Raw genomic sequence first — 22,694 nt, 5'->3', positions numbered from 1 at the left:
AACACATACCTATTATTTCAAGGTTTTCAAGTTTTTTGGCCAGTCTATGGTTCTCTAGTTGAACCTGGTTTAACAACACTTCAAGATTTTGTTTTTCATCAGTTTTTCCATAGAGTTCTTCGGTCAGCCTGTCTTTTTCTCGCCGATATGTAGATAACTCCTAAAGTCAAATTACACATTTTCAAAATAGGATAGTACAGTAAATATAGAGTTTGTAAAACAATATTTCATTGACATAGGTATTTCTACTTATACATGATGCTTAAATCTAAATTCTAGTCATCTTCCAGACAAGTTGTAATAGCAAAATGTGGCATAATGAAAGAATGTCTCCAGTAATGGGAAAGTGCAAACAATGTACTTTTAAAATTCCAGGTTTGGGAAAAGCAGAGAATTGCTTTCTCAAAATCTACTTGTTTCCTGTTGAAATCATGTGACTTAACATGCTTAACTGACTGGATTGTGCAAACTCTCTTTAATATAAGTGTGGCTTTCAAGACACAGTAGTTAGTTTTTTGTTCTGTTTGCAGCAGAGTTTAATCTAATCTGAAAACAAGAATACTGTTCTACCAAAACATGTCCAATAAAGGATATCACTTATTTTCTCTTTTCTTCTCGAGAACTTGTGCATTATCAGCTGTTTGTCAAGAAGTAGAAAAGCAGCACAGCTATCAAAATACTGCTGCTACTAATGCTTTCCTTTCTTGTTTTGTTAAACAGATGTCTTTAGCACACACATTATATTCAGCCTAAATATCAAAGTATTAAAAATGCATTGAGTTAAATAAACTTATTCCACTTTAAAATTGTTACTTACTGATTTAAGCTTCGCTATTGTCTCTTCACGATCTTGGATTTCACTGTATGTTTTTTTAATCTCTTCCTATAAATCATAAATGATAAAATGTTTATAAACGTGAAGGGTCTTTATAAATATGCCACCATATTACACAGATGCACTTCTTTTACACAGAAGTAAAAAAAAAAATTCTTTTCATATTTTTAAGGTCATGTTTCTGTTTAAACATAAAATATATCAAGTAAGTCCACATGGTATCTAATATCTATTATATCTATAACTTTCATTCACATAATTTACAGAAAAAGAGCAGGGATGTACAAAACTGTCTGCAAAATGTTATGTAGATTTATGTGCATCATCAATGAGCTAATGTAGCAGAGTACATACAAGGCCAAGCTACAAAGTTAGTAAATTGAAATCTAGTCTACATCTGAGCTCTGTAGTGTAGATGGCCTCAAGCAAGCTACTCCCTTTCAGCCTCAGGCTCTATCTGTAATATAGGAGAATCTGACCTAACTTACATGGCTGCTGTATGGTTTACAACAAAACAATACATGCTAAATGCATCAAATGCTTGAAAATGTTATATAAATGCTATTTGTATTATTCCTATAAACTGTAGCAAAAAAACTTTGCAGTTGAACTACCATCATCTGCGGGTATAGGGTGGTATATATATAAATAATAATAATTATTATTAATAATAATAATAATAATAATAAAAATTCTATTTACTTGTCAGATGGGAATACAAGGAGCAGAGAAACCCAGAAATTACTGTAAATAGCACATATTTTGAGGCCTCTATGGGACAAAGGGACCTGGAGTGCAGCAGAAAATTTAATGGAACTGGGGAGCAGTTGAATGACATCGGAGGTGTCTGGTGGCTACAGGGATATCAAATGACTAGGAAAAGATCTATGTGAGCAAATCTACAGAAAGGTCTCCAGATCCCTTCTGCAGAATAAGGGAACCCAGCAGACTAAAGAGAAGTTCTCTAGCAAATGTGCAGCATGTCCACAGTGTAACAGCTGTCCTTAGTAGGAAAGAAAATACCAAAACGCTCATCTGACATCCCAAAGGCCCTTTTGGAGGTTAAACTAATCCTTCTTATAGGATATGGTTACTCAGTTCTACAGTTCCTTGGCCAACTACAAAACAGACCTCACTCCATTATAATGTACACAGGGGCCTGTTACAAGCATTGCAAATACAACAAAATATCAAAATCCATACATTAAAGCAAGGATATGGAAGTTATGGCTCTCCAGATGTTGCTGGTCTGCAAATCCTCTTCTGCACTACACTTTATGAAATTTAAAATACAAGGGCAAATGCGTGCACTTTTAAAAGCAGATGCAACTCCTGAAACCTTTCATTGGGAGTTGAGACATTTTCTTGATGTTCTACCAAGTTACAAAATTCCCTTACCTTAGCCTGTCCAATTTCTTTATCTGCAGTCTCAAGCACAATTTCTTTGTGCCTTTCCAACTGTTGTGCCAACTGATCTATTTCACTCAATTCTTGGCACAGTTCTTCGTTTTTATTGCTTAAATGAGCCACTTCACTAGTGACATTTTGCTTACTGTCCAGAAGATCTTGTATGCGCATTTCAAGCTCTTTGTTTGTTTGCTGCAGAAATTCAATCTGAAACACATCCACAACATACAAAATGTTTCAAGTTAATAAAACAGTAGAAGCACAACTACAGGCAAACAAAAGATAGCAATTAGTTCTCAAATAACTTTCCATTATTAGCTGTAGTACTTTATGTTCTTAGAACGTAAGAAACGTTTGAGATCTGTGGATATTTTAATTAGCTGAATAGCCAAGTCATGAATTTGGTTCCCAAACATTTGGAGGAAACAGCCTCCAAAAATTTTCAGCCATATTATCATTGCTAAGTTAATCGGCTGGAACACAATGACCACAAAAGGAATAAACTAACTTATGAGTAGGTGTAGGATACAGCCAGTAAAATGGGACGTGACATCTCTGATCACAGTTATGGAGTCAATTCAGGTGGTTTTGGAGTTGCAGCACTTCACTAAAGCTTTATCGGGAGCTGAGGAATCTTACAAAGGTTTCTAAGTGAAAGAGGCTCAAACATGTTACCTGTAAATTTAAGTGAGCAATAATTTTTTCATTACTTCTGCTTCTGGCTTCCAAAGATATGACATCATGAGAGCGACCGCCATCCAGTGCCAGGCCTAAACGCTCAATCTCACTGTCTCGCAGCTCAACCTTTGGAGACAAAATCATTATTCTTTTAAAATGATTGAGTGTTGCTGCTGTAAATGCCTGGCCAGAACTTCTCCACTTAATACATAAGGATATGGGACTGTTCTAGGGTTGCGATAATTTCCAATGAAAACACTCATCATACCAGAAATTATCCTCGATACCAGTCTGATGTATGGACCATTTGTGAATGTGTTACCAGAGAGGCTGTGATAGCATGCAGGAAGAGTCCTCCTCAAGTGTTCTAGGGGCCTGTCAAGTTCATCAAAGCCACACATGCCAACACAACAGAGGTAAAGTGCAATGAGATTAAGAATAAGTTTCTTTGGAAAGGAAACTGCATATTAATAGGAATCTCTTCTTAGGAAACTGCCTTGGGGTTTGTTGTGGAACTGGTGATGCTCATGCACAACATTTTATCATTGTAATCACCAAAATGCCAGCTAGGATTCCCCCACAATTAACTGGGATTTCCTTTTACAGGCAAACCTCGGTTGTTGAACGTAATCCATTCCGGAAACCCATTCAGCTTCCAAAATGTTCGACAACCAGGGTGCGGCTTCTGATTGGTTGAAGGAGCTTCCTGTAATCAAGTGGAAGCCGTGTTGGACGTTCGGCTTCCGAAAAATGTTTGAAAACCGGAGCATTTACTTCTCAGTTTTTGGCATTCAGGAGCCAAAACGTTCCAAAACAGGGGGGTTGGGCAGCTGAGGTTTGACTGTACCACAAAAATTCTCAGATAACCCATTGTACATGTGCGGTCACTCCTGGTGTGGATGCTCGCTATCACATTTTCTTGTAGATGATTTGTCACACATTTTGGTGGGTGGTTTCTAATACCACACACCTACTTCTGTTTGCTCCTCACTTGATACAAGTGTGACAGTTTCCACCAACTGTCTTATTCTGGAGGAGTGTCCAAATTTCGACTAGCCAGTTAGGAGGAGTTGTTCTCTCGAGATATCTACACAGTACAAGTAGGGTATTAACTCAGAAACTGTTATCATAGTAAATACATCAGGCACTTTTGTGCAAGTCCTCAGTATTGATTTTTTTTAAAAAAACTAAAATTAAATGCAAATCGATACTGCCCAGTTTCTCCCTCATCCCATCTGTAAAGAAAGCACATGCCTCAATTTTGTATTTTGTCAAAAATGGTAACTTGGGCTAGTAACATTTTCTCTCCTATGTTTCCTGTTTTGTTTTGTTTTGTTTTGTTTTATTAAAGGAATACATGCACATAGTTACAAAAATATTGTGTGCATGCCCAGAACAGAAAAAGGCAATGGAAGGGAAGGGAGGAACAACTGAGAAGGATAAAAACTCCTCTGTATAAATTCTGTCAAGCTCTACCCACTGGGATAGACGGATATGATATGATAATATAATTAATATAATAATATAATATAATATAATATAATATAATAATAATATAATACCAGTGAATAGCCAGGACAGGAAAAAATAGGAGTTTGGTGAAAGCTAATGTGCCAAAACTATTAACAGAAAAATTGGACCAATCTCTTTGCGATATAGGGACCCCAACTGAAACCACCCGTATACAGAGTCAGAATCCTGACCCATCTAGCTCAGTATAGTTTACACTGACTGCAGCTCTCTAGCATTTCAGACAGGGATTGCAGATTGAGTCCGAGATGCTCTGCATGCAAAGCATGAGCTGTACCACTGAGCTACATTCCCCACTCTGTCAGTAGAATGAATACGGCAGTAGCTATGCCAAAGCAAGCCACTACTGGCTTTTAACCAGAACATTAACAAAATGCTGACAGTTCCTGGGGGAAATGCTGATCTTCAGATCCCTTCTTCAGCAAAGAGAAACTGTAGACTATACTGAAAAGTTAAGAAGCAAAACACACAACCCTTAAAATATTAGTTTACCTGTTTGCTGTAATTTTTCACCTCACGTTCCGCTATCTCTAGCTTTTCTTGCAAGTCCGACACTTCTAACTGCAGTTCATGAATTCTGAAATATATTTTATCTGAATTTGAGTTTCATTCAGGAATTCTACATTAATAAAATATTTTCCGCAGACAACTCTCATTATTACCTGTTCTACAGTCACTCAAAATCTCAAGTCATTCAATAGATTGCATACATTTAGAAGCAGCAAAAGTAAAAGTAATTAATACAACGTGTTTTACATTAATACCCCCCTCAAATAGGCATAGTACTAAGAAAAATATACTGAACTTTTTAACCTTACGTTGTTAAAACATTGAAACTTAACATTGCTAATCCCTTGTTTTATGATCACAGTGAAGATGTCCAAAGGAAGGCCAAAGTGCAATACATAAACTGTTCTGGTTTTTAAAAATGTATAATGAATGCCATAGTAACTTTTGATTTCTTGTCATTTTGACAATCGGAAACATAAACGGCGATTAAAGAACTAAGTAATTCTTCCCAAACATTTTCTCCCACAGAAGTGGGAGGGGAAGGGTTAGAGACTAATTCTCATTCATGGAAGACTGGAGGGAAATGTCAGGATGGCATTACTAGTATGTCAAGATTTTAAAAGACCATTAATCACCTGTTGTCAGCCACTTGAAGAAGATCTGCAATATATGGGTCATCTGGCTGAGGAATTGGATAAGCACCGATTCCTGAGGGAGGGACTGGCTGGTCTATCTGCATACGCTGACGCCTAAACGGAATATTTCTTTTCCTACCACCTACAAAGATAAATGCATATTACTAAGAATTAAACAGCCCCAAGAGTTCTTCTTTATATTGAAGAACCAAAGAAATTCCTTTGTTACTGGAATAATACTTTTAAGCAGTAGCTAATTATATGAGTGGCAAAGAATACATTTAACAAAATGTTCATTAAATGAAGCTTAAATGAAATCTACATGCTATATAGACATAAAGCCACATTAAAGCTCTCAAAGACTAAGAGCATGCATCAATTTCATTATATTACTGTGTTTGCAAGTGTAAAATAGTGTAAATCAGTCCTTCATTGATTTCAATGGGAAATAACAGTGCAATCATAACCATGACTGCTCAGACATCTAATTCAACAGTAAATGCATATAACTAACAGTAAGTGGGGTTAGGATTATTGCCTAAAATCAAGTAAATTCTATAATTCCTATGTATGTATCCTAAACCCCATTGTACTCAGTGGTACTGAATAAACATGCTTGTGATTGGGCTGTGAGTCTCCATCCAACACTTTTAGTGTGGCTATAAAAGTAAAAGTCTAGATTTTGCATATAATGCCCTAAGAATAAAGACAGTAATATCTCAGCCTGAGAGCACAGAGGCAAATCTTTACTAAATGCTCATAGAGCTCTGAGAGATTATGTTTTATCCACAACATGTGTTGTAATATGGCAATTTCTTGTAGGCACCAGTGGCCATTGGTCACATTGGCCATCACCTTGTGGGCTTCCCCAACAATTTTAATTAGGGAAAGGATAGATACGTGAAACTGACTTCTATCGCAAAGAAAGTAAGTAATGTCTATTTATTTTTCTAGAAAGTATGCCTTGATTTACTTTATAAAATAAAATAGTGGTTTTAATCTGTTAACAAAATAAATACAATGCAAAGTCAAAATTATTAAAATCAGTTTAATAAAATGAAGCAAAATAATGAAAAAACAAATCATCATGAAAACAAGGAGACAGTTATTTAATCTGCAGAAAATTCTCAGTGAAATAAAGTTATAGCAGCTCATCTAAAGCTTAAAATAGGGGGAGAAAACCAAACCTCTCTAAAGGGAGTTTGATAACTGAGGTTCTGCAGCAATTATTAGTGCAGAATCTGCATCCATGGCTTGTGGTGAATTTTTTCCCCATATTGACATTTGCTAAAGTCCCACTAAAACCAAATGTACTAAAGTACCAAAACAGGGTGCAAAAGTGCAGCCTAGTAAGAGAAGAGGTAGCATGATGAGCACATAATCTGATAGTGTACCTGGTGTCTGAACCACTGCTTGCAGATTTTTTTCTTGGAGTTGCTGGATCTTGTCAGTCTTGGCTTTGTTCTCTTTCTCTAACAATCTAATTTTATGTATATACTGGTTATTCAAAAATTTCATATCTGCATTCTCATGTTCAACTTTCCTCAGTGTAGTTTTCAAACCTTTAAGGAAGAAAAAAAATTCAACAGTATTCTTCCTTTTTATTCTACCTGCATACTACGAATAAGAAACAGCTCAATATTTTTTCTTCTATCTCCAGGTGCTAATACGCACATGTGCTGCAAGTCTCAGTTTGCCTGAACGTGTTTTTAGTTGCTTGTCTCTTTTAAAAACATGATGACAACAACCACTTCCTAAACAATCATCTCAAGGTGATTTACACATGAGATAATTAAAAACAATTAAAACTACAAAAACAACAGATCCATTTAAAGCAAGACTAAAACCCTAACAAGTAGAGATATTCATGGTATTCCTGCATTGCAGGGGGTTGGACTAGATGACCCGTCGGGTCCCTTCTAACTCTACAATTCTATGGTAAAGACCCATCACAGTGTGCGTGTTTGCAATCACTGCAATAGAGCTACTTAACTGTAGTTTAAAATGATGTGGCCAAACACACACATTTGTGCACTTCAAACTTAGACCAGTTTTGGGGATCGTATTCAAGTATTATTGTTTATTATTATGATTTATTCAATTTATATACCACCTTTTATCAGAAGATCCCAGGGCGGTGTACAACATTAAGAAGGCATTTTACAATGAAATATTGCTTGAAGCAGCCTTAAGAATCAGTTAAACTATTTCTCATTTCCCTGACTCTTAGTATCATAGCTTTTCAGGGAGAACACTGGCATGCTGTGGTTTGAAACTTTATGTATTTATTTATAAAAATATTTATATACCGCTGTGTCATAGATGTATCACAGCAGTTCACCACAAAATAAAAATGTAAAACCAATAAAATCATTACAAGTTAAAAACAAGCAAAAAGAAATTTATAACATCAGTAGACCACTGTGGCCAGCATAGGCCTAGCAGAACAAAAAAGTTTTCAGTGGACATTTAAAAGTTGGCACAGAAGGTGCCTGAATCTCTATTGGTAGGGTGTTCTACAGGACTAGGCTGATGACACTAAAGCAGGCTTCCTCAAACTTGGCCCTCCAGATGTTTTGAGACTACAATTCCCACCATCCCTGATCACTGGTCCTGCTAGCTAGGGATCATGGGAGTTGTAGGCCAAAAACATCTGGAGGGCCGAGCTTGAGGAAGCCTGCACTAAAGGCTAGATTTCACTTACTTGGGGACCAACCAAAGACGTTCCTGCAGATGATCTCAGTGATCAAGCTGGTATATAAGGATTCAGGTGATCCCTGAAGTGTCCTGAATTCGTTGTTTAGGGCTTTGTAAATCAATAAAAGAACCTTGCACCTGGCTTGGTAGCAGGTGGGCAACCAGTGCAGCTGTTTTAACAATGGTGACACTCCCACCAGTGATCTGGCCACGCATTCTGCACCAGCTGGAGCTTCTGAATCAGACCCAAGGACAGCCCCACATATAGTGCATTACAGTAGCTTCGAGATTACCAATGGATTATAGTGGTCAGGCTATCCTTGTCCAGGAATGGATGAGGTTAGCGAACCAGATGAAACTAGAAGAAGGTACAACTAGCCACAGAGGACAACAGGGCCCCTAGTGACAAAGATGCATTTGGGAGTGCCCCCAGACTATGCACTTGCTCCTTCAGAGGGAGATTCCCAAAGAGCTTCCGTCTTCCCAGGATTCAGACAGTTTATTGGCCCTTATCCAGTCCACCACTGCATCAAGAAACATAGTCTTTGGGTGGCATTCAATGCTGCCATTCTGCTTTTGATGTAATGGAGAGATCCATAAAGATAAAAGGTAAGGTGATTTTTGCAGATTCCATCTTCCTGCTGCCTCACCAGTGCAAGTACTTCCAAAACTCACCATAAAGGGTAGAGTGCTACCACCAAACTTATTAGAGGCAAGACTTGTGGGATCAATGGCAACCACAAGTTTTGGTTAACTAACAACGATAGTCAAAATTTGTTGCCCCCCCCTTTCTGAGAGACAAATAATCAGTTAGGTTTTCAATATTACCTTTGACCTGCTTTTCCAATTGTTCTTTCAGTTTCAGAATTTCTAAATGTAGTTCATTGTTTTCACGGGTGAGCCTAGCATTTTCTTCTCGATAAGGTTCTAGAACAACGTCAAAGTTGCTGTATTCTTTTTCAAGTTTTCCAGCAGATAGCTTAGCACTCCGGAGGCTCTCAGTTGTATGAACAAGGTCACTGATATAGAAGGAAAACAAATTTCCAGGCTTGAGAGATGAATCCTATAATGGCCAAAACTAGTATTTTGTATAAATACCCTGCTCCAGTCACCCTCTAGGCCAGAATAGAGGCAGATTTTGGCTTGGTGTACTAGCCAACCAGATTTTAAATAGAACATTTCATCTATTTCCCTATGTCTATGCAAGTATGCATGGACTACAATCTTAGCCTTCCTTAAATGGCCAAGTTTTCATTAAAATCAAAAGGGGATTTACTTGCACACAGATTAAAGGAGGAGGAGGCAAGCAGGCAGCATTTCTAAGATTAATGTGCAACATTTGGTTGGCAGAATTTACCCCGACTTTGTGGCTGCATATACAAGACATCCCATTTATGCATGAAAACAAACATTTGGTTTTTTTCAGGATGAATGCTGCTTACAGGAACAGCATTCACACCATTCTTTAAGCTGATTAATTTGTTCAAATTAAACCCTATTTTTATTGGCTAGGACATTTAATATTGTACACCAGGGTTCCCTTATGTCACAGGAATGTTCCTGTTACAGATTTTTCTATGCACTGCACTCAGACCTCTGTTCTAAAACAGTTGCTTATTGCAGCTAATTTTAGGCATGCTTTTAAAAGCCAATTATGATACATTCTAGTGAAATTTGAAACTGATGTCTCTAGATTGTGTACAGTGAGGTTACAAAAGATTACTTTAAATTGCATTTCAGTATTAACATAGGATATTTGCTTTGACAAAGCCATCTCAATGCATTTCACAGAAGACTAACTTTCACCACCAGTGTAATGCAGTCAAACAGCAAATATCAGTCCAATAGCACCTATGAGTACATTTTGCTATTCCCTTTTGTTTTGATACCTAAAAAGCTTTTCCACCAAAGGCAAACTTTCCACTCCTAATGGTTGTCGATAACCCAGCTGATCCAACCGCTTCCTTAGATTAACGAACTTTCGTTCTGCAGCTGTGCTCATTGTGATGATATTTTTGAACTGTCTTTTGTGAAAAAATGGGATCTGCAAATAATTTAAGCACATGTTAGCTTACACCATTACAACATGAACATGCAAGACCAAACTCCTTGCTTTCTGGCACTTGGTCATGACCTGATACAAGTTAGCATGGTATTCTGGCAGCTGAGGCATTACTTTTTACCAGGAAGAGGGTGAAATAGAAGAGTATGGAGGCAAACTGGAGTGTCCCTGAACTATCAGATTAGAAACCAACAACTGATTAGAGTTCATAAATAAGATGTAGCCAGGGCATCACGAGGTGCAACCAGTCAACCACACGCTAGTGACTTCTACACAAAAGGAGTTGAAGAATAAGAACTGTGCATGGGGTTTCATTTTGCGATGCCAAAACTGGGGGACCCCCTGCCTCTTGCCTTCCATTCTACATCATAGTTGCAGCATCCCCCAAGGCTCTGCGCCCAGTGCAACAAAACCAGTTGCATCGGGGGCCAGCTACTGTCTCTCAGATTGACCTACCTCATAGGGCTGTTGTGAGGATAAAGTCAGGGAGCACAGATATCACGTATGCCAGCCTGAACTCCGTGGAACATGTATAAGTAAGAGAGAGATACCTCTATACACAACAGAATCATAGAATCGTAGAGTTGGAAGGCATCCCAGGGGTCATCTAGTCCAACCCTGTGCAATGCAAGGAATGGCAACTAAAGCATACATGACAGATCACACACCCCTCTGCATACAACAGTGGGGGGTGTGCTGTTGTTTTTTGAGAGCAACTGTTCTACAGCAAGGATTTCTAGGAGAAATAGATATATGGACGGGTCAAGAAGCAAGCAGAAGAGCAATGACGTGGGAGAGAGGCGAGGCTGCGGCGAGCAGCTGCAGACACATTGGGATCGCAGTGAAGGGAGCAAAGGGGAGGGAGGTGCGACTGGGCGGGAGGGTCAACCCAAGGGGGGCGGCGAAGAAGCAGCGATTGTGGGACGGGGGGAGGAGGGTCTGGCCAGAGCCGCAAGACAAGGAACCCGAAGCGGTCGCTCTGTGATTGCGGAGGACGAGGGCGCCGGCGCTTTCCCAAGGCAGCCTCGTCCTCAAGGCCCCAGGAAGCGTCACAGCAGCTGAAAGGGCTGCTCCCTTCGCGGTGACGTCACCGCCCGCCGTCGCCATGGAAACGGGCCCTCGGTGGAGGCCTCTCTAATAAATCTCGGCCTCTCCGCCGAGTGCCGTTAAACCCGCGGCCTGGCTCTTCCCCCACCGCTCGCCCTCGGGGAGCCCCTCCTGGGTCTCGGGCTACTCTACCTTCGCTTCTTTCTCCCCCGCCTCTCCACACCAAAAAGCCTCCCAGGAAGTTGGAGCGGCGGTGTGGGCCGAGGCGGCCGTTTGAAAATGGCGCGCGAAGCGTCCGCCGCCGCTCCTCTTCCGCCCGGCGTCGCCCCCAGCAACGGCTCTCCGAGCGCGAGCGCGCTCTGGGGAAACTTTTAACGGACGAGCCGGGGCTCCGCCGCACGCTGCCGCAGCGGCCTCTGGCGGCTGAGGCTGGGAGGGCAGGTTTGGAGAGCCTTTTGAAGGGTCACTCGCCCGGCCAGGATGCGCTCTGGAAACTAGAACCTAATTCTCTCATTCTGCTTAAACGGAATAAATAGTAATCTGCACTGGATTGTTAATGCCAGCATCTCAGAACAGCAAAAGCATTAAGGAAAAAACCGAGACTGTGTACTTAAATGCTAAAAATGCAATCAAAACTATTTTCACTGCAGCATCACTTATTTTATCTGTAGACTTACATATTGCGTATTCCCCACCCCCCCATTGTTAGCCACCTGACTGCTGCAAGCAGGGATCTAAATATTGTTTCAGTATCTCGTTCAAAATTCCTTTTAGGAATCCATTTCTTCTGCAGTCCAGGTGTACAACCATAAGGGCAGAAGTTCTTCCCAAGCTTAGCCTGTTTGAATCTGTTTTTCTGCCTTTTTCTCCAGCTATTTTGCTGTTTTCTTCATCAGTGTGATAAACTGAGCCAATTTAAAGTTTTAGTTGTTAGAATCAAAGAGTTAGCTCAGTGTTTCCAAGGAACTTTCAACTAAAGTATGCATGTAAAAAGTAAAAACACATAACTTAAATATAGTATCTGGATCCCTCAGTTTACTGACAATTTTTCCTTTTGTGTAATGCATGTCATAGGATAGGGAAATAAATACAAGGAACTCCTTTGTAAACATTATTTTTATATTGGATCAGAAGAATTTCAACCATAAAGTCATGTAAATAGATTCTTGAAAGCATGCGTGCAAGTTCCATCAATCCATATATTAATACATTTTGATGCAGAAACCCCTTCAGCCTTGTACAATAATTTTAATACTTTAACATAATTACTGGAAGCTACAGGAAAGCCAAAGAGTTGAGTATCTAATGTACTATAAATTATACAAGGCTAATATATCAACATGGAAAATAAAACAAGCCAGACTGTGTTACATGTGAAAAAGTATGCTTTAACACTGTTTCTATACAGTAAGTAAGCAACATTTCTCCTCAGGCCATCAATTGATGGGCATAAAGATAATTAAGGACATTCCTCAAAATTCCATCTCACAAAGTAACAAGTCTTCAGTGCTAAAAGATTCTTCCCAGCAAATTCATTAGTTTATCTTGCTTTAACCCTTGGCAGATATTAGTGAGACTGTGCAATGCTGGAGAAGTAGTCTAAAATGTCTTGGATAGTGAACTCCATAGTAATTCCAGATCCAGGATAACAGCGTGCTATTAAGCCCTCAAAATGCTTGTACTGGCGTATGAACTCATCTTGCATAGAATGCCACACCACCTACCAAAAAAAGAAGAAAAGCAGAATTTCAGTAATGTAAATGTTATCCATGGTTACTAATCCGTATCACCAAAGGCCTGTCCTGCTGACTGACTTCACTGTTGAGGACAGCTCTGCACCTTCCAAGGAAATTTGTGTGTGGAGCCATTTCCAACATTTAGCTCTATGGTTAGGTATCTCGGCACTGTCTCTTCTGCCACCTCCCTTTTCCTAGGACCTAGGAGGACAGTAGGTACGCGGGTGGCGCTGTGGGTAAAACCACAGTGCTTAGGACTTGCTGATCGTATGGTCGGCGGTTTGAATCCCCGCGGCGGGGTGAGCTCCCGTCTTTCGGTCCCAGCTCCTGCCCACCTAGCAGTTTGAAAGCACCCTAAAGTGCAAGTAGATAAATAGGTACCGCTTTATAGCAGGAAGGTAAACGGCGTTCCGTGTGCTGCGCTGGTGCAGGCTCGCCAGAGCAGCGATATCACACTGGCCATGTGACCCGGAAGTGTCTGCGGACAGCGCCGGCTCCCGGCCTCTAGAGTGAGATGAGCACACAACCCTAGAGTCTGTCAAGACTGGCCCGTACAGGCAGGGGTACCTTTACCTTTTTTAGGAGGACAGTGGAGTTGCTGTTGCTATGGAGAGGCAAGGCAAGACAGATGGTAAGAGTCAATTCCTTGCACGCATCCATCAAAAGCAGCAGGATGAACCTTCTCCCTGCTCAGCTTTTGCCAGGATATGTACTTATATATGCCTTCACATTCAACAAACAGGAAAGCCCACCGACACCATCACAATCCTAGCCAGTAATTTGCTCAGGAGTCTGTTTACAATTGTACCAATAAGAAAGCAACATCCTAAAGGCTTCTTTACTTCAGAGTATAGGTGGAGGTTCAATCAACTCTTCAATACATTCCCCCCCCCCCCCACATTTACAACACTAGCAAGTGAAAGAGAAAACAAGGCTAGAATGTTTCTCTTTGGCATGCAAGCTTCCTATGTAGAAAGGGACACTGAAGTATTCCATCATGTGAGCCTCAGCAAGTGACATAGCCCAAACACAGCCTTCCTTCCTTCCTTCCTTCTTCTATGTCAATGTGGATTTTCTGTTGTTGCTTTTATTGCTGTTAGGTGCCTTGGTCATTTCCCCCCTCCCCACCTCCCGCAAATGGAAATGTGGGCTATAAATGCAGCAGTCATATATGTTAACCTGGTTATTGTGTTTTCCCTGTGGCCTGTAAGGCTGAATGCGCACTGCACTTCCTCAAATGTTCTCTTCCTCCCCGCTTCACCCTTTATCTCGATGCAGTTCTATGATCTACATCCTTTTACTGCGAGACATTTTCTCCTCAAACGTGTGATGTTCTACCTTAAACAAGAGACAAACCAAGGAAAGCAAAAACATTTACACAGCATTAACTAGGTTTATACACACTCTTAATACCTATTTTATATTACCTGAAGTAGGTTTTCCTCTTCACACAAGTGTTTATCCACCTTCTTATAAAGGTTGTCCAACCCCTTTTTCACTTCCTTGCCGGGATACTCCTTTATAACTTTTCTTAGCTCCTGTTTATTGAACGCCAGCTGGTAGCTCACTTCCTCTTCTCTCACACCTTGCGCCACACGAGCTTCAACGCCCTCAAAGAAGTGCTGATGCAAAGTATTGAAATATATTAAAATCCACAAACAAAATGGTGCTCAGCCTTAAACACCTGGTATTAAAGCGTGGCTTCTACACATTTGAACTATTGTCATTGGAAAGCAGTTTTTCCTGTTTTTCCCCGAAGTATGAAACTGACCGGATTTCTCTTACTTGCTATTGTAAGAGACATCAGGTGCCACCTAGATCAGCAAAGTGCAACTCATCACACACAAAGCTTTACATTCTATGCCTGTGCCCCATTGATATATGCCTATATTGTTATTTCTGCTTGTACACATTGGTTAAGCTGGACTTCTCCCTAGGACCACTGAATCATCAATTGGTCTTGCAGGAAGGATTCCAGGAGAGGGAGGGTCATAGGCAATGACCATCTGTCCAGTTGGACTTCACCACCACAGCAGCTGTACTATGGGAATCATCCCAATGGCTTTGCATATGTTGTTGATATTGCTTAAGAATGTGCATGTGAGTGCTTAAATGAAGTTTCATATTTTTTTATAAGCTACCTTTGAAGGATATGCATCCTGAAACATGGGATATATTAAAAAATGTAATAAATAAAGCCTTTCATATTTTATTTCAGCCCATTTTCAACAATAATTTAGTTAGATAAGATGCTGACTAGCAACAGTACCCCATTTCACAATGTGGATATTTATCAGATCAAATCACCACATATGTTGCTCGTTCTACTCTTTCTGATTAAAAACTGAGATGAACAATCTACAAGCTTGCCTCTCCATAACTTTTTAAGATGCGTAGCGATTACCCATGTCATAATATGCCACTCCTGTTCCTATCGCAACTTCCATCTCTTCTTCGGTATTTCATTGCATGAGTTAGGTGAAAAACAGAGCTTCTGCAGCCTTTGTGAAACCTATTTTTGTTAGGGGTTTTAGTATGTACTCTATTCTTCCATCATCATATGCTATACAGTGGTACCTCGAGTTACAGATGCTTCAGGTTACAGACTCTGCTTTGGAAACTGGCCACTGCTTTGCTAAATATAGCCTTTCCTTTTAAAACAATTTTTGGAAGACAATTACAGTGGTACCTCGGGTTACAAATGCTTCAGGTTACAGACGTTTCAGGTTACAAACTCCACTAACCCAGAAATAGTACCTCGGGTTAAGAACTTTGCTTCAGGATGAGAACAGAAATTGTGTGGTGGTGGTGCGGCAGCAGCGGGAGGCCCCATAAGCAAAAGTGATACCTCAGGTTAAGAACAATTTCAGGTTAAGAACGGACCTCCAGAACGAATTAAGCTCTTAACCCGAGGTATTACTGCATAATATTACAGGGTGAATGCTAAACCTATGAATAAGAACAGGTATAAATAGGTCTTCCATACTAATTAACAATTGGAGTGTGCATCTGGGGCTGTAGAAGTCTGCTTCTGACAGCCTTCTAAATTTATTATTTGTTTTTTAACCCCCAGAATTGAAGTTATAGAAGGACATGTCTTACATTTAATTTCTCAAGTGGCTGTCCCAAAGAGTAGATAACGTAGGACTGCAGATGATCTGTATATTTTTGTTTAGCTTCCTTTTTCTCTGCCTCCAAACATGAGATTTTCAACCGAGAAAGAGTTGCAAAGATATGGTGAAAATTCTCCATCATGACCACATCCCGCGGTGTCTTTTGGCTTTCATTTGCTACTTTCTCCACTAAAAAAAACCCAAACCAAATGACACACATGATCACACCAACAGCAAAGACGGCAAAGAATCAACACATACCTCTCAACACATAAGCATAATCCCTCAGCACATAATTCCTGAACAGCATATATTTAGTTTCAGGTAGGAAGGTAATATCCATGTGATTTTAAAACCAGACAGTAGGATTTCTGGGGTGGAAATAAGATAACCCGCTCTAAAAAGAATCCTGAGGTGGCTGTGTTGATAATATACAAACACAAAAGGGACTCTCCTGTCAAGTAAAGCACTTTTAAATGCTACATAGTTCAATGAAAGAGTTATGCACTTACTTATATGTCTTAAATTCTGCTAAGTTGTGCCTTGATTTTTTTCTGTTTGATGACATACCATAAATACAATTATACAACTCCATATGGAAAACAGCTGTCAATGTTTCTATTACTAAAAAGGCAAGATAATGGCCTAATTTGTATGTCACATGAAGACAAACCATGCCTTAGCATGAAAATGCAGACTTCCAGAGAGGACGCAGCTGTTTGGCTCATCCCTAGTTATTCTGCTGCTGCTGCGCTGAGTGTTGTCATCTGTATCTAGATTTGTGGCTTATCTCCCGCTAGACAAACCATGAGTTACAACCCAGGTTGGTCCTATGGTTTACAGCTTATGGTTTATCCAAGGGAGTTGAATCATGAGCCTAGATTTGATAGCAAACCATGGCTCAGCTCAATGCAACACAGAAGCAGAACAACCAGGAAGCAGTAAGTAGCTGTGTTTGCTTTTCCTGGACTCTGTGTGTTTGGGTCAAACAATAATTCACCTTAGCGTGATGTGTGAACCAGGCCAATATACTGAATGCAATGCTTCCGTATTCATTTTTAAACCATGTTATAAATAGCTGGCATATGAGAGCAAATAGGGGTTAAGTAACAGTGACTGACAGTGCAATCAAAGGTAAATTCCACTGAGTTCTAGTGGACCTTAACCCATTTCATCAACAGGATAACACTATATATGAGATACAACAGAAAAAGGACTTTCTGATTATGAGGCAGATTCTCACCATTAGTGAAAACTCCCCTAATAAGTTTAAGGTAGGCTTTATCCAGGTCTCCTCTGCGTTCAGCATTTCTGAAAATAGATTCAGCTAAGGCTGCAAACTCTTCAAATTCAGCAACAAAGGGGAGAATTCCAACTTTACTCTTCTTGGATATCTTTACATCTTCCATCTGTTTGATTTGGTTACTCTGAAGAGGAAAAACAAAGATCGCAGACCATAAGTTGCCGTTTTAAACTGAGGAAGGGAAAGAGGTGAGGCGAAGGCAGATGGATCCAAACTGCAACCATCCAGGAAGCAGGACATGTGCCATCGTTCCTCCACCCCAGCCAAACAGATAGGTTTAACTATAAGGCATCGCATAAGAAACTGAGCTAAAGGTCAATGCATGGGAGAGACCCACTGAGTCATAGGACCTCTATGTATTCCACATATAGACAAAATAGATTCACACCACACATGCTCCTTATGGTGATCCCGGTCGTCCTACCCCACCTTGTTCTGCAGGGCAGGGATTTCAAGTTATTGTATGTATACAGGTAGGAATCTATGCACATCCACTGCCATCTGATAAAGCCAATTCACTGAGGCAAGGGGAGCAATCCTAGTGCCTCACCAAATGTGAAGTTCTACCTGGTTTGGCGAATGTGCGCCTCGGCCCAAAGAACCTAATTATGAAAGCTGCTGAAAACTTACAATGCACTTGTCAAAGTTCCTTTTGACGGTCACTAAAACGTTTCCAAGTGTTGTGCTGAGGAAGGACGTTGGATCCACGTTCTGGGCTGTCCATACGTGGTGACTCATTTTCACCAGCATATAAAGGGAATTAAAGCTATCAATCTTGTCCCCAAGAGCAATGAGGTGATTCAGTTCTGGCTCAACGCAGCGAAATATTTTTATCATCATCTGCCGGATCATGTGATTCCTGTAAAATACGGTGTGGACATTAGGCAAGTGCAGTACTTACTGAATAATTAGTTTTAGAAATCTAGGTGAACAATTAGTTCCCAGATCCACTGGTACAAAGTACAAAAGGGGAAAGGGGCTTTGCTTCATTATAATGAGACACTGCCATGGTCTGAAATAATTCAGCTTTTTAGAAGCTTTACCTGTCATGATTCTAGAACCTAGGAAAATACATTATTTTGTTTTTGTTTAATATTCAACATACTCTGAAGACATTGACTGCAGACCACCAGTATTGTGTGCCCTTGATAAAGTTCCTCCATCCACCTCTTCTGCATCACTCTGAAAAAAAGAAGGGATGGTTTAGAAGGAGATCGCTCCTTGTAGCAACTCAAGTTTTTGAGTCCACAATATTTAAAACAGAGTCGTACCATGGGTGTTCCAGGAATGCTAAGATGCTGTTGAAGTTTGAAGAATTTACTAATGAAGTCTTGTTCTGCCAGACACAAGGGTTCCAGTTCACTTAGGACTTGTTCAAAAATCTACAGAACAATAAAAACCCATACATTTAGCATACAAATGACTGCCACTCTTGATGGGCCACAATCAAGAAGCACCATATCTATTTCCTTTGAAGGTGCATTCACATACGGCTCTTGTCTGTGCGGTTAAAAAGCTTCTCGGGGTTCAGCTTCATGTGGGTAGCATCCACACCAATGAACAAATGCCTAAGCTACTGTTTAACAAGAATAAGATCTTGGTATCCTTCATGCCATGGTTGAACATCCCTTAGTCGGCCTTATGCCAGAGCGTGCATGTCAAGTGCAGGCACAGCCAGCCACACGACACATACATATACACACAATTATTGCACATATTTAAAGTCCTTATTTCACCAAGGTTTGCCAATTGCCCACTCCGCCATGCTTATTGCCTACCACACTGTTCTGGGAGGACCCCAAACCTCCCAAGCCAGTGTGGTGTAGTGGTTAAGAGCGGTAGACTCGTAATCTGGTGAACCGGGTTCGATTCCCCGCTCCTCCACATGCAGCTGCTGAGTGACCTTGGGCTAGTCACACTTCTGAAGTCTTTCAGCCCCACTCACCTCACAGAGTGTTTGTTGTGTGGGAGGAAGGGAAAGGAGATTGTTAACCACTTTGAGACTCCTTGGGGTAGTGATAAAGCGGGATATCAAATCCAAACTCCTCCACTTCTTTTTCTCTGGAGTAGGCTTTCAAGGGGCACATGGGGTAACAGGCAAAAACTACTCCCCACTTCTGTTACTGAAGGCATCTGCTGGATCAAAAGCCCTTTTGCAAGCAGAGGGGTGCAAATGGAGTCGGCCTTACAAGAAAAGGTCTTCCATACGCAGCCTCACAAAACCAGCACCTCTAGCTTACTGTAGTTCCCTTCTCTCCTTCACATCACAGGAACTGTTGCAGTGTAGCCGTACTTTCCCATACTAGAAAAGTAGCAGACAAGCACCAAGGGATGCATGATTAAGCTCCTTCTCATGCCAGTTTCTAAAAGAAGCAAGACTGGCATGAGGAGGAGCTGCAGCACGGGCTACTCCCGAGCCACCCTGATCCTACCTTTGCGGCAGGCTCCAGAGGTCCTCGTGCAACATACGTAACACAAGAGTGAAGGCCACAATTACACCTAGTGTGAAATGAGCATTATTTAAGCGCAGTTATAACATGCAGCACCAGCCAATGTGCTTACATTTTTACCTTATCAAACTTTGTTCTATCTGCCACATCGAGGTCAGATGCAGACATGTTCCCCATATCCAGCAAAGAGGAGGACTGAGACCTGCGATTTCCTGAACTCTGAACTGAGAGTTTGTTTAGGCTAGAAGTGGAACCTGTCAGCTTCCCAGAACTTCCATGAAGACCTAAGGTGATAATGAAAGCCATGTGAGGAACTGTCCTATATGGAATAATGTGTCACAATACAAATAAGCATTGTCTATTCAAGATTAGCATTCTCCCGTCCATCTAGACACTGCCAGTACTTCCCCTACATGACAAGCGGACTGTTGTGCTCACGCGTTTCTTCACCTAGAGGTGAAACCACATGGTTCAGGAACAGACATGTAGTGACAGACATGTGGGCTCAGCAAATACAAGGACTACTGTAGTGCTAATAGCATTCCAGAAAAGAGCACAGATAAGGGTGGATAGACAGAACCAGGTGATCACAGGTGATAAGGGGCGTCTTCTAGAAGCAAAGCAGAACAAAGGCAAGAAATTACTATTTTCTTAACAAGAAAATAGTAGCAAACACCTGCTTGAAAGATAAGGAAACCCTTTATCCTCTCGAGGCCTCTTTCAGTAAAATTATTTCAACTGCAGGCTGCCCTTACAGATAAACTCTGCCAATGAATATGACATTTCGTTCAAGAAGTGTTGTGACTTTTATCTTTGACTGTGCACAAATATTCTGTGGTTTTCCACTTCAGTTGAAAACTGAAAAGCAGTTGTGGTTTATGCAACTGTACTACTTTCAATGTGGAAAGAAGCCACCATTGTGCTTTTTTTTTTTTTGTGAGAAAATGTAACAGCAAAAGATTCTGGCTTGAATTGTTTGTAAATTGTTTTTTTCTACCTTGCTCTCTCCTGCTTCACTCTATCATTGGCCATATCTGGCTACAATGCAAAACCATAATTTTGTGACAGAAGATTGAACTTAGGTGAGCCTCAGCCTTGAACTATTTTCCTGCTCTTCTGTGTTAGATTAACTACACATTAAAATGCAGTTAATCTTGGTTAGTTAAAGCAAGAAACCTTCATAAATTAGGTTTTGAGCTTGATTTGTTTAATGTTCACTATGGTACGTGGAAACAAACTGAGTTCAAACCCTAGTCAAGTTCAAACCACACTGGCTTGCTTTCACTAACCATAGTTAAGATTAATCAAACTTAAGTTTCGGGTTGGGCAAGGTGCAGTTTCTCTAAAATGGAAGTTTCAAAACTCTCACTGCTGCAGCAGACAAGAGGGAGAATACACTAAGGCTCATCTTGATTCATTATCGTACGCAGGATTCAAAGTAGTGCAAGAGGCTACGATCACCCTCTGAATGAGGAGAAATGTCTTCCATTTGTGTAAAGGCAATGTTAGATCCAAGCCAAGTCTAAACATATGGCTGGTTCCAAGAAACTACCTGCTGCATGATGGTACCTTAAATATTCACCCTGCAGAACCTCGAGCATCGTGAAGAGCTGGTCACTGTAGCCTCCAGCCGTGTGTGTTGTAATGACTGTTGCCACAAGCCTGCAACCCGTCATGTGTATGGCGATTCTCTCTGAATGAGCACTGTATGGTGGAGGTTACACATGACGGCACCCATGGGTAACCACCACGCTATAAAGCTTAGGACTAGAGAATTTGGCCATCCCTGCTCTAAGCATTTGAAACAGATGTTAAGTGGATATAAGGGGAGAGTCAGATCACTGAAGGCTGGGGACATCTATTTTTAAAAAACACCAGATACAAAAGGCTATGCAAGTTCACGCAGCCACAGTTTGAATTGTAGCATAGACAAGCTCTTAGTGGAAACATGATGAGACACTCATGACTGCCATTTGCACAAAAATGAAAAAGAATGTGCTTCCCACATGGCAAGCATTATGTGGTGCAGAAGAATCTCATGGCAATATTATTCCTCCGGTAGCACTGTCTGTAATCCCGAATAGGCCTGTAATCGTCAGGGCAGATGAGCAGGAACTCCCCATAGGCTAAATCAGAGCTCCATTGTGAAATTTTCATGGGGGTGTTTATCTTGCCTCAAAAAAGCATCTGGGGCAGACATGGCCTGAGTTTAAAAACAAATTGCAAAATACGTTGCTATTGTATTTTGCCTATAAATGAGTATCACATTGGAGATCTCTTATAGCGGGGGGCGGGGAAGAGAGACCTTCAACCCATAGGCTTCATTAGGCCTGATATGGGACCCTATGTGGCCTCCAAGACTGGTTCTCCAAAATCTGCCCCAAACCTGATGTCATATATGACATCCGGTGAGGGGCAAGCAGAAACACAACAGGAAGCTTATAGGGCAGTCCCTATTGTGCATTGGCAAGGGAGGCTTCCTGTCACTGCCAATCAGCTGATGGCTGGCGAGAGCAAGCCAGTTGGGATTGGCTACAAAATGGGAGTTCCCCCAGAGGTGAGCAGGTCCCATTCACCCTGCCATATTTGTCCAGCGAGAAATAGGTGAGAAAAGGATCTGTCTCAACCCTGTCTTACAGGGGTCCATTATCAGGTTTTGCTCCTTTTTTATGATTGCTGTAGCACTCACAA

General features: G+C 40.8%; 2 protein-coding genes and 1 long non-coding RNA gene across 10 annotated transcripts in view; all 3 read right to left on the bottom strand.

Annotated features, from left to right (window-relative positions):
- Positions 1-11,790, bottom strand: part of CEP135 (centrosomal protein 135) — a 31,155-nt gene extending 19,365 nt beyond the window's left edge. For 3 of the 5 annotated variants that reach the window (XM_083459800.1, XM_083459799.1, XM_083459797.1), the window contains exons 1-10: positions 11,594-11,790; positions 10,182-10,336; positions 9,121-9,311; positions 6,990-7,157; positions 5,596-5,737; positions 4,943-5,027; positions 2,918-3,046; positions 2,234-2,449; positions 818-883; positions 10-160 (exon numbers count right to left, since the gene is read on the bottom strand). In XM_083459800.1, coding sequence (XP_083315926.1) covers positions 10-160; positions 818-883; positions 2,234-2,449; positions 2,918-3,046; positions 4,943-5,027; positions 5,596-5,737; positions 6,990-7,157; positions 9,121-9,311; positions 10,182-10,294 — 1,261 coding nt within the window. In that variant the 5' untranslated portion in view covers positions 10,295-10,336; positions 11,594-11,790. The other 2 variants (XM_083459801.1, XM_083459798.1) reach the window with 1 other exon arrangement.
- Positions 11,791-12,502: 712 nt separating this feature from the next.
- The window catches only part of EXOC1 (exocyst complex component 1), a 29,399-nt gene continuing 19,207 nt past the window's right edge, over positions 12,503-22,694 (bottom strand). For all 4 annotated transcript variants that reach the window (XM_083459838.1, XM_083459839.1, XM_083459840.1 and 1 more), the window contains 8 exons: positions 20,124-20,287; positions 18,825-18,935; positions 18,659-18,735; positions 18,184-18,412; positions 17,494-17,677; positions 16,240-16,439; positions 14,565-14,759; positions 12,503-13,121 (listed from right to left, as the gene is read on the bottom strand). In XM_083459838.1, the coding sequence (XP_083315964.1) occupies positions 12,969-13,121; positions 14,565-14,759; positions 16,240-16,439; positions 17,494-17,677; positions 18,184-18,412; positions 18,659-18,735; positions 18,825-18,935; positions 20,124-20,287 (1,313 nt within the window). In that variant the 3' untranslated portion in view covers positions 12,503-12,968. The remainder of the gene's footprint in view (positions 13,122-14,564; positions 14,760-16,239; positions 16,440-17,493; positions 17,678-18,183; positions 18,413-18,658; positions 18,736-18,824; positions 18,936-20,123; positions 20,288-22,694) is intronic.
- On the bottom strand, positions 14,893-16,229 carry LOC310686464. The gene is made up of 2 exons (XR_014515945.1): positions 16,071-16,229; positions 14,893-15,714 (listed from the first exon to the last, which is right to left on the bottom strand). It is a non-coding gene; the product is annotated as an uncharacterized lncRNA (long non-coding RNA).

Source organism: Podarcis liolepis, assembly GCF_965112155.1.
Source record: "Podarcis liolepis genome assembly, chromosome: 9".
Lineage (NCBI taxonomy): Eukaryota > Metazoa > Chordata > Lepidosauria > Squamata > Lacertidae > Podarcis > Podarcis liolepis.
Note: the sequence above shows the minus strand (reverse complement) of the source record. Positions and strands in the feature narration are given on the sequence as shown.